We start from the raw sequence: 15412 nt of genomic DNA on the forward strand, positions 1-15412 counted from the left end.
TTTATCAAACTTGAGAAAAGCCAAAAACACAGGACAGTGAATGACTGGAGGAAAGTTCTGTGGAGTCCAATTGTGACATTTTCGGCTTTAACAGACGAATTTGTGCAAGATGTAGAATAGAAGAGAAGATGTGATCAGACTTCCTCACCCCCACAGTCACACATGGAGGTGGAGCCCAATGGTTTGGGGATGTTTTGCAGCAGGGAAGGTGGAGATTTATTCCGGAAAATGCAATTCCATGCAATTCGGGCTCATCGGGAACGACTTCACCGTAAAAGACAATGAGTTCTGTAAGCGTTATTTTATAGAGCTAACAGTCTTCTGGAGTGATATCTATAATGGAACGACCTGCCCAGTCACCGCACCTAAATCCTGTTGAACTGCTCTGGGATGAACTAAATCACAAGAAAGGAATCTCCACTAGTGAGGAACATCTTTGGCGAGTTTTACAAGAGGCACAGCAAAATATTTTTGGATAAACAAACTGTCCGAATGTTGAGACTGTGTAAAGCTGTTCTTCATGCTTCAAGGGAGGATTTGTACATAGACATAAAGTGGAACATCTGGACATTTGTATATTTGCTTGGTCAAAATAAATCTTTATACCATACAAGCGCGTGTAAATCAAAAACTATAAAAGACCAGGTGTCTCCATACTTCTGATAGGCGATGTACATACACTGAAATAAGATGCAACTCTACTGAAATAAATCAAATCATCTGTGTCACTTAATAGAGATCCATTTATTTACTTTTATTGTCAATAATAAACCAATACATTTGTATGATTAATTAACTCATTAAAAAAAAAAAAAGAATTATAATGCCTTGTCTGATCCATAAATTATAAAAAAAAAAAAAAAAAAAGACATAAAAGCTGCACAATCTTAAAAATCTCCCCGATCATCATCGCATGTCCACGTTTCTCTCCCTGAAGAGTTGTTGCAGCTTTTCCTCGAGCGCAGCGTTGGTTCCACGAAGTCCTTTCACTACCTGCGCCGCCCACATGAAATACTCCTGAACGCGTTCAAATGTCCAGCCTGTCAGTAAAACACAAGAAGCACGAAGTTTGGAATGGAACGAGTGAAAACACACAGACTCTGTTCATCATCACGAGAACATTTAAAAGAGAACAGAAGAGAAGAGAATGCACCTGTAGGGGTGCAGCGATTGAGGTCGCGCAGGTTGTACAGTTTGTCGGCCAGTTTGACCAGTTTGGCCTGGTGGCTGCAGTGGGGCGCGTGTACCACCTGCATCATCTTTCTTTCCTGCTTGGGTAGCGTTTTGTCATCGGTCACTTCCTGGACTATTCTCGCCACCTTTCCCCCAAACACAGCTTCCAATTCTTCCAAAGTGGTGTCCGTGTCTTCCACGGTGTCATGAAGCAACGCTGCCTGAATTACGACAAAAATAAATATATAAATAGAACTGATCGTCATCTATAAACGCAAAATAAAGATCTTTGCATTTCACTGCTCATGGAGTTTGTGGAATAATGCCATGTTCAGACATGCACAGGTTTGATCACTGACAGTCACTCCAAAGGTGCCTGTACTACTGGTTGCCATAGCAACTTTCCAATTTTGGTATTATGTGCTTTCACCTGAAGGACTCTGCACAACTTTTCTTTGCACAGTAAATACACTGGAAATCCCCACGTGTAGTCTCGTCAGTCGCTCATGTTGTATAAGGCAGGGGGGGGCTCCAAATTTTTTGTACACTATGGACCAGTTGCTTTTTAAAAAATATCTGAACAGGCTGGTGGGGTTTGTATGTGTACACAGGCCTGAATTAATCCACCTCTTAATACCATCATTATAATGGCATGGCTATAGAAACCATCAATGTTATAGAGAAGCGCAGTAGAACAGAGCGCTGCATCACAGACAGGAATCTCAGTGAGAATGAACGTCATTACCAAAGCAAGAAACCCAATAAACACAATTCAACACGTCTCCTTTCACTGTAGCCACAGCCGCACCTCCTGCATACATCATCTCTAACAGAAGCTTCGATATTAACCTCACAAACTGACCTGTGCATTTATTAAACGCATTGCGGTTTTCCTGGGCATATTATAAACGGTTCATAAAAAAAAAAAAAAAAAAAAAAACTAACAACTGTTTTGGCCCACTGTTCCTCACGATATCCAGCATTTCTTGAAAAGTCTTGCAGTCTTGTAAATGTCCTTATAAGTGTATCTGTGACCAAATCGATTTCAGGAGAGCATAAGGAAAAAGAGGTTGGAGAAACAGAATTGGGATCGACAGAGTGATGAGAAAAGTAGACAGGAGTACAAGGAGATGCGGCAGCAGGTAAAGAGGGATGTGACGAAAGCCAAGGAAAAGGCATATGAGGAGCTGTAGGAGAAGTTGGACACTAAGGAAGGAGAAAAGGATTTGTCCGAGCTGGGAAGGATGTGCTGCAAGTTAGAGCAATCAAGGATGGAGATGGAAATGTGTTGACTAGTGAGGAGAGTGTGTTGAGAAGATGGAGGGAAGCTGATGAACGAGGAAAATCAGAAAGAGAGAAGGTTGGATGGTGTGGAGATGATGAGGCAGAAAGTGGATAGGATTAGTAAGGAGGAAGTGAGAGCAGCTATTAAGAGGATAAAGAGTGGAAAGTCAGTTGGCCCAGATGACATACCAGTAGACGCATGGAGATGTTTAGGAGAGATGGCAGTGGAGTTCCCACCTGTTGTTTTGAAAGGTGAGAGGATGCCTGAGGAATGGAGAAGGAGTGTGCTGGTACTGATCTTTAAGAATAAAGGAGATGTGCAGACCTGCAGTAACTACAGGGGAATTAAGTTGATCAGTCACACAATGAAGTTATGGGAAAGAGTAGTGGAAGCCAGGCTGAGAGATAAGGTGACCATCTGTGAGCAGCAGTATGGTTTCATGCTGAGGAAGAGCACCACAGACGCATTATTTGCTTTGAGAATGTTGATAGTATAGAGAAGGTCAGAAGGAGTTGCATTGTGTGTTTGTGGATTTAGAGAAAGTGTACAACAGGGTGGAGAGAGGAGTTGTGGTATTGTATGAGGAAGTCAGGAGTGTCAGAGAAGTATGTGAGGGTGGTGCAGGACATGCATGAGGACAGTGTGACGGCAGTGAAGTGTGCAGTAGGAACGACAGACTGGTTCAGGGTGGAGGTTGGACTGCATCAAGGATCAGCTCTAAGCCCTTTCCTGTTTGCAGTGGTGATGGACAGGTTGACGGACGAGGTCAGACAGGAGACTCCATGGACTATGATGTTTAGGTATGATATTGTGATTTGTGGTGAGAGTAGGGAGCAGGTGGAGAAGAGCCTGGAGAGGTGGAGATCATAATTTTTTCCTTTTTAAATGTTTTGTTGAACTGATGCTACACTGTATGTTGGTGATCAGTAGATTCCACTAAGCGCGAATCAAAACAAGTTCAAAACAGAGCGCACGCGCACACTAGAGACTGGAGATGGTGATCTGAAGAAGACTTAATTTTTTAAAGGAGTCTCCAGTGTCAGAGATTTGCGACGATCTACCTACACTCACAGCTTTGTGACCATCACTTCACGCATTTTTGGATCGGACACATCCACCATGGAATTACCTGTATGAGCTGTTGCTATCGAAAGAAACCAATTGTATTAAGCGTAAACCTTTGGTTTGCTTGGAAGGGGGAATATCATGAAGGTTTCTATTATGGAGAAATATCTTTACACCTTCTGGATAACCCGATTCGAGAATTTGTGTAAATGCAGTTTATATAAAAATCCATATTATTGATGTTTCTGAAATTAAAGACTCACTTGCAAGACTTCAATGTCTGTGATTCCAGCTTCATGACTCAGGATCCTGGCCACTCCTGAAAGTGAAAGTGTTTTAGTAAAGATTTGGGCAGATTTGACGGATCGGTGATGGTGGGGTTTGGTACCTATGGGGTGGTTGATGTACGGGGTCGCATCATGATCCTTGCGGCGCTGATTGCGGTGCTTCTCCGCAGAGAAGTTGACGGTTTCCAGCAGCAGAGAAACCTCGGAGTTCATAGCGGCACTGTAGAAAACGTGACACAATTACGTAATAACACTTAAACACCACCCAATCAGGCTTTTGTGTAACCCCTTACCTGTCTATTCCAAAGAAGACAGCAAGTACAGGTGAGCAAACCTCTGAGAGATCCTCAAATAAACACCTGCCTGTGATGTGTCGTTCGCGAACGAGCCGGCTCTAAGAGCCGATTCTTTGTAGCGAACGAGAAGCGCCGACTCCCATCAAGGAGACTCGAATCTTCTGCCAACTCTGCTTAGAATCCATAGAGAAGATATTATTTTTTGCTTTCAGATTTTTAATTTAAGGAAAGAAGAAGAAACTACCTTCAAGAACATGCCAGAACCTTTAAACTCAAAGACCTCACAATTTTTTTATTAATAATATTATTCTTGAACTCGTTGTAATAATTATTTAATGTTTTACAATAATAATAATAAATAATTTAAATAGTTCTACATTTCGATGCTTTTGTAGTACTGAACTAAAGACTAAAATCTATCTAAAGTGTTTAGATTTTTTTGTTGTGGTTCTGTGTTTCATTCGGGAGCCGGCTCTTCTAAGTGAGCCGAGCCAAAAGAGCCGAATCTTTAAAATGAGAAAACCTCTTGTCATTATTTCATACAGCTCATTTGACGCGCCCGGTTTTTTAATAACAAATCCCGCCTTCTACGCTATGATTGGCCAAGCGATACCTACCAGCGCGCCGATTGGTTAGTTGAGAGATCAATCAAGTCAAGGCTGCGCGACTTTAAAAATGGCACACAGATTTAATATTAAATTTTTTTAGCGGGTTCTTCCTATACTATGCACAATTCACTACATTTATTATTTTTTCCTTTATTATTATTTTAAGGTGATTCTAATTTCCTTTTCAAGGTTTGAGGAAGCGCTTACGCCTTCGTGTGCATCCGTGTAATCTGTCCGTAGAGAAACCAAGTCATTGCTAAATGACTTCCGCAAACGAGGAATCGAGGTATGTAAGGTAGGTGTGTTTGGAAATGGTTTTTTTAATGCTTTTTAAATTTTCCTAAAATGGATTTTGGTGTTATCATTTGTTTTAGAACGACGTCAAATTGCTCAAACGCTGTCATGTAATCAGGATTAGGATATAACCTAACTGCTGCTGTTCTCCAGATCTCCAGATCTTCATATCCAGCTGGGTCAGAATCACATCCTGTATTAGCTGGTTAAAATATAAATAAATAAATAATATTTGTCGTTATAGAAAAGCTCATGTGGTGCACTGATCCTGCTGTTCTCTACATCTCCAGATCTCCAGGTCTCCAGGTCCAGCTGGTTCACAATCACATCCTGTATTAGCTGGTAAATACACAGATAAAAACATAAACAGATAGATAGATAGATAGATAGATAGATAGATAGATAGATAGATAGATAGATAGATAGATAGATAGATAAACAGTAGTAGTTATGTGATGCACTGATAATGCTGTTCTCCAGATCTATTTTACATTTATGCCATTTGGCAGATACCCTTATCTAGAGCGACTTACATTCACCTCATTCATACATCTGAGCAGCAATGGAGTTAAGGGCCTAGTTTAGGGGCCCAGGTGTAGCTGCTTGGTTTGAGGTTTGGTCTTGGTGTGGTCTTCAGAGCCAACTGTTTCAGAATTACATCCTCAATCAATAAATTAACTAATTAATGTACAAATAAACAAACAAATAAATAATGAAACAGTATCTAGAAAAGCTCATCTGGTGCACCGATCCTGCTGTTTATCAGATCCTTAGGTCCCGCTGGGTCAGAATCTAATCCAGCATTAGCAGAATGAAAAATAACATAAACAAAAATAAATAAATACAAAATATGTCAAAAATATCCTACTGATCTCCAGCTGCAGGTCAGAATCCTGCGTTAGATGGTTAGTTCATTAATTGCTTAATAGATGGATGGATGAATGATTGAATGTTTTAGAAAAGCTCATGTGGTGCACTGATGCTGTTTAGGAACAGTTTGAGCAGTGACATGTCTTCCTTCATTATACCTTCCTAATCGTATTGCTGATAATGTGATGTCTATCAGATCAACTGAATCACAGCAGGATCTCACATGGCTCACACTGGCAGGAAAGATGCTCCTCAACCTCCAGACTTTGCTTTGCTGAAAAGGTTGGCTAAAGATCAGCTCATCTTTCTCCTGGAGCAGGTATAAGGTGCAAGGCTGTGTGTGCATTCACACGTCAGCTCTCAGGTTACTGCAGGTGCTGGATGATGTGGGAAATAATGTGATCGTCATGTCTTACAGCTTCCAGGAAAGAAGGACTTGTTTATTGATGCAGATCTGATGAGCCCGCTTGACCGAATAGCCAATGTTACCACACTTAAGGTAGGAGTTATGGACAGTGGATTTACATGTATCTATATGCATAGTAAAATAATCAGACACGGCTTAATAATGCACACGTGGCTGTGTTCAGAAATAGGGAAGTGGTAGCTTAGTGGTCAAAATGTTGGACTTCTGCTCAGAAGGTCATTAGTTCAAATGCCCTGGGCAAATCCCTGAACCCTGAACTGCTCAGTATATTATACATACACTATGTGGATATATAGATAGAGAGAGAGAGAGAGAGAGAGAGAGAGAGAGAGATGGAGAGATATTTAGTTATTGTTATACAATCTGTTTTTTTCTCTTCAGCAACATGACGTGGACAAACTCTATAAAGTTGAGCTCAAACCAATCGTCAGTGTTTCAGATCAGTAAGTGTCCTACAGGTCCTTTATTATAACTTTATATAACAGTAATAACAAGTAACAGCTTTATGGACTCTACATCACTAGACTCTGCTTCCTGATTCGTCCTCGAATCCAGACGGTGAAGTGGATCGCAGGTTGGTGGTGTATAATTCTGCATGTATGCTGCACATTGTACAATCTGAGGTCTAAAAATGTCTATATTTGCAGATATAGTGAACTCTGACAAAGCAGCTGGAAGGTTCAGACGATATAAAATTATCTATTCACCTCAGAAGGTGAGCTCTTTCTGTGTGTTTTCTGAGTTCTCTTATACAGTGTGCAAGCGATGCTGCGAAAATCCACGTGTTGCATTGAAAGCTTTTGTTTGCCGCTTGTTGCAGTTCTATGCGTGTGATGCTGTTTTGGAGGAGCAGGGAGTCTATGGTGGTAAGTGCTCCATATTTTCATGGAAACCTCAGCAAACCGGTTATTTCACAAGATTCCTGACACTCTCTTCTGAAACCTTTGCAGACGTGACGTCTGATGAATGGGCTTTCTACCTGCTTCCCCTAGACGATGACATCATCAGTCTGGAGTTGCCTGAGTTCTTTAGAGATTATTTTCTGGTACTGTGTTTAAAAAAAAAAAAAGAAAAGCCCTTTCTGTTCATCCATGATGTGAAATGGATTGTGTGCTTTTTTTACTCCAATATAAATAACCTGTGGGATGCATATATACACTGTAGGGATAAAAGTATTGGTACCCCTGACTTATCTAGCCATATGTGGTTTTTCCCCAAACTGTAACCACAAACATGGAGGCACACGATTGTACTGATGTCGTACAGACCCAAATCTGTTCCAGCATGACAAGTTTTGCACAAAGCAAACTCCATGAAGATCTGCTTTACATGGGGTACCATGGAAGATCTCCTGCTATAGAGCTTCAACCCTATTACACAATGAATGTGAATGCTGACTGCACCCCAGACCACCTCACCTTCTCACCTTCATCAGTATTTGACTATATTTATCCACCCTTGTGTTTTAGAATGATCTCCACAAAATGTAGTGTGAAAATGTGAAAAAAGAAGCGCATACTAATCTTATGGACAGGTGTCTACATGTTTTTGTTATGAATAACAATGAAGAAGTATATGACTGTTGATATGGAGCTTTCGATAAGTAGATGTAGTATATCTGTACGATGTATAAAGTGCATTTTGAAAGATCTGACCTCATTATTAATACGACTCTGGCTGTTAACTCCTCAGGAGGGAGATCAGCGCTGGGTGACGACGGCAGGAAGTGCGCTACATCTCTTACATTCGCTGTATGGCCCCTTCTCCAAGGTCTATGGGATTGGAAGATGTGCCAAGGTGAGACCTTAGAGAAACACAAATAGAAAGAAAAGCAGTTTTTGCGCCTAGTGAGTGAACATTAAAGCCATTTTTGGGCTTGCTGTAGATGGTGTATGAGTCATGGAGGGAGCAGGTGGAGGACGGAGAGCAGAAAGCGCATCAACCGGAGATTGGCAACGTTTTCCTTATCGATAGAGGTAGGTTAATTTAACTAAACGATTCGTGTGATGGTGTTCTGCTGATGTGATGTGATATCGGCCTCCTAATGCAGGGTTCTGTGTTTTGGTCGACAGATGTGGACTTTGTTACTCCTCTGTGCTCTCAGGTGGTTTATGAAGGATTGGTGGATGACATTTTCAGGATTAAATGTGGTGAGGGGAACATTTATATGTGCTTATATCTTTATTGGCTAATGTATTGCTATCTAACTGGAGTACAATGTGGAATAATTTAGACTTTAAGTCAGACTATTGGGAAAAGAGGCCACACCTTTTTTTATACAAACTACCAGACACAGAGGCCACACCCTTTTATACAAATTACCAGAGACCACACCCTTTTATACAAACTACCAGGCACAGAGGCCACACACCCTTTTATACAAACTACCAGACACAGGGACCACACACCCTTTTATACAAACCAACAGGCACAGAGGCCACACACCCTTTTATACAAACTACCAGACACAGAGACCACACACCCTTTTATACAAACCACCAGACACAGAGGCCACACCCACTTTTATACAAATTACCAGAGACCACGCCCTTTTATACAAACTACCAGACACAGAGACCACACACCCTTTTATTACAAACCACCAGGCACAGAGGCCACACACCCTTTTATACAAACTACCAGACACAGGGACCACACACCCTTTTATACAAACCACCAGGCACAGAGGCCACACCCACTTTTATACAAACTACTAGGCCCAGAGGCCACACATCTTCTATACAAAAATCTGGCACAGAGGGCACACCCCATTTTATACACCTCTTTTATTAAAATTATTAGGCATAGAGACCACTCCTCTTTTATTTATACTACCAGGCTATGAGGCCACTCCCCTTTTTTACAAAATGGACCCATGGGCAACACCCCATTTAATTTAAATTACCAAGCACAAAAAAAAAACAATTTTCTTTTATGCAAACTACCAGGCACAGATGCCATATGTATTTATTTATTCAAATTGCCAAGCATAGAGACCGCACCTCTTTTAACTTACACTACCAGTACAGAGGCCACACCCCTTCTATTCAAACTACCAGGCACAAAGGCCACACCCCTTTGTAAAGGCACATTTGCTACACTTCTTTTAAACAAACTATTAGGCACAGTGGCCACAGCCATTTTATACAAACTACTATGCAATGAGGCCACACCCCTTTTCTCAGACTACCACGCAACATTTCACTATAAAGAAACACAGATCAGTGCAGTGTCAGGCTTGAACTGATCTCTCTTGAATACACGCTGTTCTGAACCAGTGCAGACACATTCGAAAAAATATCGAGAAAGTCTTCATCTATCAGCAACTGCAAATGTTCTGAAGTTGAATAATGTTGAGTCTTTGTTCAATAGGTTGTGTGGAGTTGGGTCCTGAGGTCACCTCCTCTGATAAGAGTGTCAAAGTGATGCTTAACTCTCAAGATAAGGTAGAGAGATTCTGCAGAGACGTTGTTATTCATTTTTTTAATTCATATATTATATATATATATATATATATATATATATATATATATATATATATATATATATATATATATATATATATATATATATATATATATATCTTCTCAATGGACAGTACTATAGAAATGAAACTGCTTGTACAGATTTACTGTCCTCTAAAATTAACTCAACATAAATTATTGTCAAAATAACCGGCAACAAAAGTGAGTACACCCTCAGTGTTCAGGTCTTCTGAATCTGTCTCACAAGAAAGCTTACAAACAGTTTACTGAAGACAACCAGTTCAAGAGCATGAATTACTGGAACCATGTCCTGAGATTAAGATAAACTTGTTTGGTCAGATGATGTCCAGCATGTTTGGCGACACCCTGGTGAGGAATAACAAGAACATTGTGTCTTACCTACAGTCAAGCATGGTGGTGGTAGCATCATGGTCTGGGGCTGCATGAGTGCTGCAGGTACTGGGGAGCTGCAGTTCATTGAGGGAAACATGGATTCCAACATCTAAAGCAGAACATGATGCTCTCTGTTCAGAAACATGGCCGAACTGCAGTTTTCCAACATAATAACGACCCTAAACACACCGCCAAGATGACACCTGCCTTGCTGAGGAAGCTGGAGCTGAAGGTGAAGTGGCCAAGTATTTCTCTAGACCTGAACCCTATTGAGCACCTGTGGGGCTCCTCAACAAGAAGGTGGAGAAGCGCCATGTCTCTGACATCCAGCAGATCAGTGATGTCATTATGGAGGAGTGAAAGAGGATCCCAGTAACAACCTGTGCAGCTCTGGTAAATTCCATGTTCACTGAGGGTGTACTCACTTTGGTTTCCAGGTATTTAGACAATAATTGCTGTATGCTGAGTTATTTTCAGAGGACAGGAAACCTGTACTGCTGTACAAACTGCATATTGATATTTTAAATATATATACTATGTGGACAAAAGTATTGGGACACCTGGGTTTTCCAGCCACATGTGGTTCTTTATCAATGGGCTCATGAAATTTTCTCTTTAAATTGAACCAGGAGACCCAATCCTGTTCCAGCATGACAATGCCCCTGTGCACAAAGCAAGCTTTATGAAGATATGCTTTACATGTGTTGGAGTGGAAGATCTCCTGCTACAGAGCTCTGACCTCAACCCATTTGAACACCTTTGTGATGAATTGGAACACTAACTGAACCCCAGGCCTTCTCACCTCACCTACTTTAGTAAAGCCTATATGGCTGAATGAGCACAAATCTCCACATCTAACATCTTCTCAGAAGAGTGGAGGCTATTATGACTAAACAATGCTCAAAAAGAATCTTGCATACAAGTCTTATGGTCAGGTGTCCACAAACTTTTGTCTATATAGTCTATGCTTGATCGTGTGAGTGTGTGTGTGTGAGACTTTGTTTTATTTCATCAGGTGTTCAATGAAATCCGAAACGAACACTTCTCCAACGTATTTGGTTTCTTGAGTCAAAAAGCCAGAAGTCTTCAAACGGCATATGACGTGAGTCTCGCTTCACGTCTCGTTCAAATTCACAAGCAAACGGTCGGTTATATGGCTTTTTCGTCCTGTGTGTACTTGTGATAGAAACGGCGTGGGATGGATATCAAGCAGATGAAGACGTTCGTTTCAGAAGAACTGAAACTTCTGAAACAGGAGCACCGTCTTCTCAGTCTGCGTGAGTTACATCACCTTTCATTCATCACCCGAACTCTCGTACACGAAGCTCTGACTTTTCTGACTTGCTAATGGCATCATATTTAGACATTGGTGCGAGCGAGTCCATCATGAAGAGAAAAACGAAGCAAGACTTCCAGGAGCTGCTGAAGACCGAACATTGTAAGGACCGTTTACTCATTTAAAGTAATTATGAATTTATTTATTTACTGCCTGATAGCTGAAGGGATAACACAATGCTGAATCGAAATCGTACTTCTTTAGCTTTGCTTGAAGATTTTGAGGTTCGGGAATGCATCGGCTTCATCGAAGAACACATTAACAGACAGGTGTGTTAATGCAAAGCAATTCAAATATGAATAGTTTTCAAATACATTTTATGATTATAAAATGAATATATATTGGTAGCATTGATGGAAATTAAATCAGTGCTAGAAACTCATTCTCACTGTACAGTCTGTTATAAAACGCTGTTCTTTAGGTGTCAATGATCGAAAGTCTGAGACTCCTTTGTCTGCTGTCTCTTACTGAAAATGGTGAGTCTTATCAGTTATGATGCAAAACTTTTATACATTTTATTTTTATATTTAAGGATCTAAGCAATTATAAAGGATCTTTATCTATCTAAAAAATCAAAGAGAGGAATGTGGAACATTGTTGCATTATTGGCATCTATCTATCTATCTATCTATCTATCTATCTATCTATCTATCTATCTATCTATCTATCTATCTATCTATCTATCTATCTATCTATCTATCTATCTAAAAAATCAAAGAGAGGAATGTGGAACATTGTTGCATTATTGGCGTCTGTCTGTCTGTCTGTCTGTCTGTCTGTCTGTCTGTCTGTCTGTCTGTCTATCTATCTATCTATCTATCTATCTATCTATCTATCTATCTATCTATCTAGAATAATCAAAGAGAGGAATGTGGAACATTGTTGCATTATTGGCGTCTGTCTGTCTGTCTGTCTGTCTGTCTGTCTGTCTGTCTGTCTGTCTGTCTGTCTATCTATCTATCTATCTATCTATCTATCTATCTAAAAATCAAAGAGAGGAATGTGGAACATTGTTGCATTATTGGCGTCTGTCTGTCTGTCTGTCTGTCTGTCTATCTGTCTATCTATCTATCTATCTATCTATCTATCTATCTATCTATCTATCTATCTATCTATCTAGAATAATCAAAGAGAGAATGTGGAACATTGTTGCATTATTGGTGTCTGTCTGTCTGTCTGTCTGTCTATCTATCTATCTATCTATCTATCTATCTATCTATCTATCTATCTATCTATCTATCTATCTATCTATCTAGAATAATCAAAGAGAGAAATGTGGAACATTGTTGCATTATTGGTGTCTGTCTGTCTGTCTGTCTCAGATCAGACTTCTCACTGTTTCTGTCAGGCTTATATCACACATTTCGCACGTTAGGGCACTGCATCACGTGTCCGTTCATGCACCTGAACCATATTGCTGTATAACTTGTATAAAGACCCACCATTTGTTCCTCTTTGTCTCTTATTCGTCTATCCATGGGTCTGTTCATGCTTATTGTTCCATATTTCAGGTTTTGGTCTTTTTTTTTCTTTTTATGCATTTAGTTTTATTGTGCTTGCTTTGTACATCCCTTTCCTTCGTATCAAATGACACTACATGAATGTTGTTATATGTTCTGTGACAGGACTCCTGCCGAAAGATTACCGCTCTCTAAAAGCTCAGTACCTCCAGGTGAGTCCATACTGTAATAGATGTGCAATGTAAAGGCAGCAGTATTGAATCCATTCCAACTGAGATTTAACTCTGCTGTGGTCCATCCTGGCTATACAATGTAGAGTTATGGCATAGAGCACCTACTGACCTTTGCGAACCTGAGGCAGATTGGCCTGCTGGTGGAGCAGCAGCCTGGAGAAGCACTAACAGCAGTGGAAAGCAAAGTGGGCAAACTGGTCAATGACAAGACCGTCGGTAAGACGTGGGACTGGTTCACTAAATCTACAATATCTCAAGTTTTTAATAGAGACCCAAAAGCTTATAGACACTAAACGCATTTCCTTCATTTTTCCAGGAAAGCTGACCGATGCGTTCTCCTCACTGGCCAAGAAGAGCAATTTCCGAGCGCTGAGCAAAAAACTGATGCTTGTATGTTAACTCCATGCATCTTCACACACCGTGTATATTCAGCAACACTGCACTAAAGACAGTATCTCTGTTTAGATACCTAAGACTGGTGAAGAGTATGATCTCCGAGTCCCACGGGACATGGCTTACATCTTCAGTGGTGCCTACGTCCCGATGAGCTGCAAACTCATTGAACAGGTTGGAGAGCAGATTTGTATTGCTTTCTTCTAAAATATTTCGATATATATTTTGGATATATTAAAACGTTTGTTTGTGTATATAATATACAGTATATATGTTTTATTTTGCAGGTATTAGAGAGAGATGGATGGACGGGACTCGAGGAAGTCACTCGCATGTTAAACGGCCATGAGTTTGCAGTCACAGGTCCTGAAATTCTTCAGTCTTTCGAACTATGGTGGTTGATATAAGACTTTGAAGGCATTGAAAAGAATAGGGTTTTGAGTAAATCTGCTCGAGTAAAAACAGTGGGCGGAGGGGTGGGGGATTCTAATGTAATCTCTTGTTATAATGTAATTTATAATAATGAAGAGAAATCACGTCTGCATCACTGGCGTCTGTCTTTTCCGTCTGCATCCTTTTTTTTTTTTAGTTTAGTGTGTTTGTTCTCCGTCCATTAATCAATCAGTGCGGTGGCGGTGGTGTGTGTGTGTGTGTGTGTGTGTGTGTGTGTGTGTGTGTGTGTGTGTGTGTGTGTGTGTGTGTGTTTTTAAACAGACCCCTCATATAGGTATATGCAGAATTAAACTTGCGGGGAAATGAAAATGTAATTAAAATGAATAGATTTTGATGCATTATAGAGACTTATAACTTCAACAAAATCACTCCTCTACTACCAGAGACTTTATTAAACATCTTAGAAACTAGTCCAAATCACTTCTTTTGCATTTCCAGGAGGTTCCAGTGGGACTGAAGCACGAATTAAAACAGACTCCCAAAGGATTATTCTCGTGATGTTTTTGGGAGGATGCTCCTACTCTGAGATATCAGCCTTGCGCTTCATAGGCAGAGAGAAAGGTGAGGATTGTTTCACGCTGAATCTTTTGTGACTGAAAGTCCAGCACGGGTGCATTAACATTGAAATCATTTAATTATTTATTTTATTTTACAGGTTATAGGTTTATTGTGGTGACAACAGCGATCACAAACAGCGCCAGGCTTCTGGAGGCTCTGTTGGAATATCAGACTTGAATCCCCAGAGTGTCCATAAGTGTCCACGTGTGTGTGTGTGTGTGTGTGTGTGTGTGTGTGTGTGTAGGACCAAAGCTGAACCGAGCTGAACAGAACCTACAGTTACAAATGGACATGAAGGCAATGAGTGAAAACAAAAGCACTATGCTATTTCATTGAATGTGTGTTTGTTTCATATAATTTTTTTGTATGATTGTGAAAGTGCAGGGGCACGGTGGCAGTGTTTTCCGCTGCGTCCAGATTCTAAGAGTTCCACCGTGGACAATAAATATGTATTTGTCTTTTAAATGTGGTTTATGTTTATTTTACCAACCCATTAAAAACTTTTTTACACCTGGGGGGCAATTCTGCACTGCCGACCAACCCACTAAAATCTCATTTACACCTAGGGGGCAATTCTGGACTGCCAACCAACCGACTAAAATCTCATCTACACCTAGGGGGGCAATTCTGCACTGCCAACCAACCCACTAAAATCTCATTTACACCTAGGGGCAATTCTGCACTGCCAACCAACCCACTAAAATCTCATCTACACCTAGGGGGCAATTTTGCACTGCACTGCATTTCCGCACTGCCAGCCAACTCACAAAAAACTCCACACCTAGGGGGCAAGTCT

General features: G+C 40.5%; 2 protein-coding genes across 3 annotated transcripts; one reads left to right on the plus strand and one right to left on the minus strand.

Annotated features, from left to right (window-relative positions):
• Positions 1–721: 721 nt before the first annotated feature.
• hddc3 (HD domain containing 3) lies at positions 722–4262 on the minus strand. Its single transcript, XM_046840261.1, has 5 exons — positions 4104–4262; positions 3912–4030; positions 3787–3842; positions 1154–1394; positions 722–1040 (listed from the first exon to the last, which is right to left on the minus strand). Exons 2-5 carry the CDS (start codon positions 4021–4023, stop codon positions 907–909), a joined length of 543 nt encoding a protein of 180 aa, XP_046696217.1. The 5' UTR covers positions 4024–4030; positions 4104–4262; the 3' UTR covers positions 722–906.
• A 510-nt stretch (positions 4263–4772) lies between these two features.
• On the plus strand, positions 4773–15081 carry vps33b (VPS33B late endosome and lysosome associated). 2 transcript variants are annotated; one of them, XM_046840256.1, is made up of 26 exons: positions 4773–5009; positions 5089–5187; positions 5299–5350; positions 6075–6197; positions 6297–6377; positions 6687–6748; positions 6830–6879; positions 6953–7020; positions 7126–7171; positions 7256–7350; positions 7998–8102; positions 8191–8281; positions 8378–8455; positions 9678–9751; positions 11199–11285; positions 11370–11460; positions 11547–11621; positions 11724–11788; positions 11941–11995; positions 13145–13191; positions 13296–13428; positions 13529–13602; positions 13678–13779; positions 13893–13968; positions 14497–14619; positions 14714–15081. In XM_046840256.1, exons 4-26 carry the CDS (start codon positions 6102–6104, stop codon positions 14791–14793), a joined length of 1854 nt encoding a protein of 617 aa, XP_046696212.1. In that variant the 5' UTR covers positions 4773–5009; positions 5089–5187; positions 5299–5350; positions 6075–6101; the 3' UTR covers positions 14794–15081. The 2 variants fall into 2 exon arrangements, with proteins under 2 accessions (XP_046696212.1, XP_046696213.1); XM_046840257.1 differs by having other exon boundaries at positions 4773–5000.
• Positions 15082–15412: the final 331 nt, after the last annotated feature.

The sequence above is a fragment of the Silurus meridionalis genome, chromosome 26 (assembly GCF_014805685.1).
Source record: "Silurus meridionalis isolate SWU-2019-XX chromosome 26, ASM1480568v1, whole genome shotgun sequence".
Classification (NCBI taxonomy): domain Eukaryota; kingdom Metazoa; phylum Chordata; class Actinopteri; order Siluriformes; family Siluridae; genus Silurus; species Silurus meridionalis.

Coding starts and splice junctions, on each gene's coding strand:
- hddc3 (XM_046840261.1), bottom strand. CDS start 4,023: ATGAACTCCGAGGTTTCTCTGCTGCTGGAAACCGTCAACTTCTCTGCG. Junction 3,843..3,911: donor GTACATCAACCACCCCATAG/GTACCAAACCCC, acceptor TTTCACTTTCAG/GAGTGGCCAGGATCCTGAGT. Junction 1,395..3,786: donor CAGACATTGAAGTCTTGCAA/GTGAGTCTTTAA, acceptor GTCGTAATTCAG/GCAGCGTTGCTTCATGACAC.
- vps33b (XM_046840256.1), top strand. CDS start 6,102: ATGGCTCACACTGGCAGGAAAGATGCTCCTCAACCTCCAGACTTTGCT. Junction 7,172..7,255: donor GGAGCAGGGAGTCTATGGTG/GTAAGTGCTCCA, acceptor AAACCTTTGCAG/ACGTGACGTCTGATGAATGG. Junction 13,603..13,677: donor TGAGCAAAAAACTGATGCTT/GTATGTTAACTC, acceptor ATCTCTGTTTAG/ATACCTAAGACTGGTGAAGA.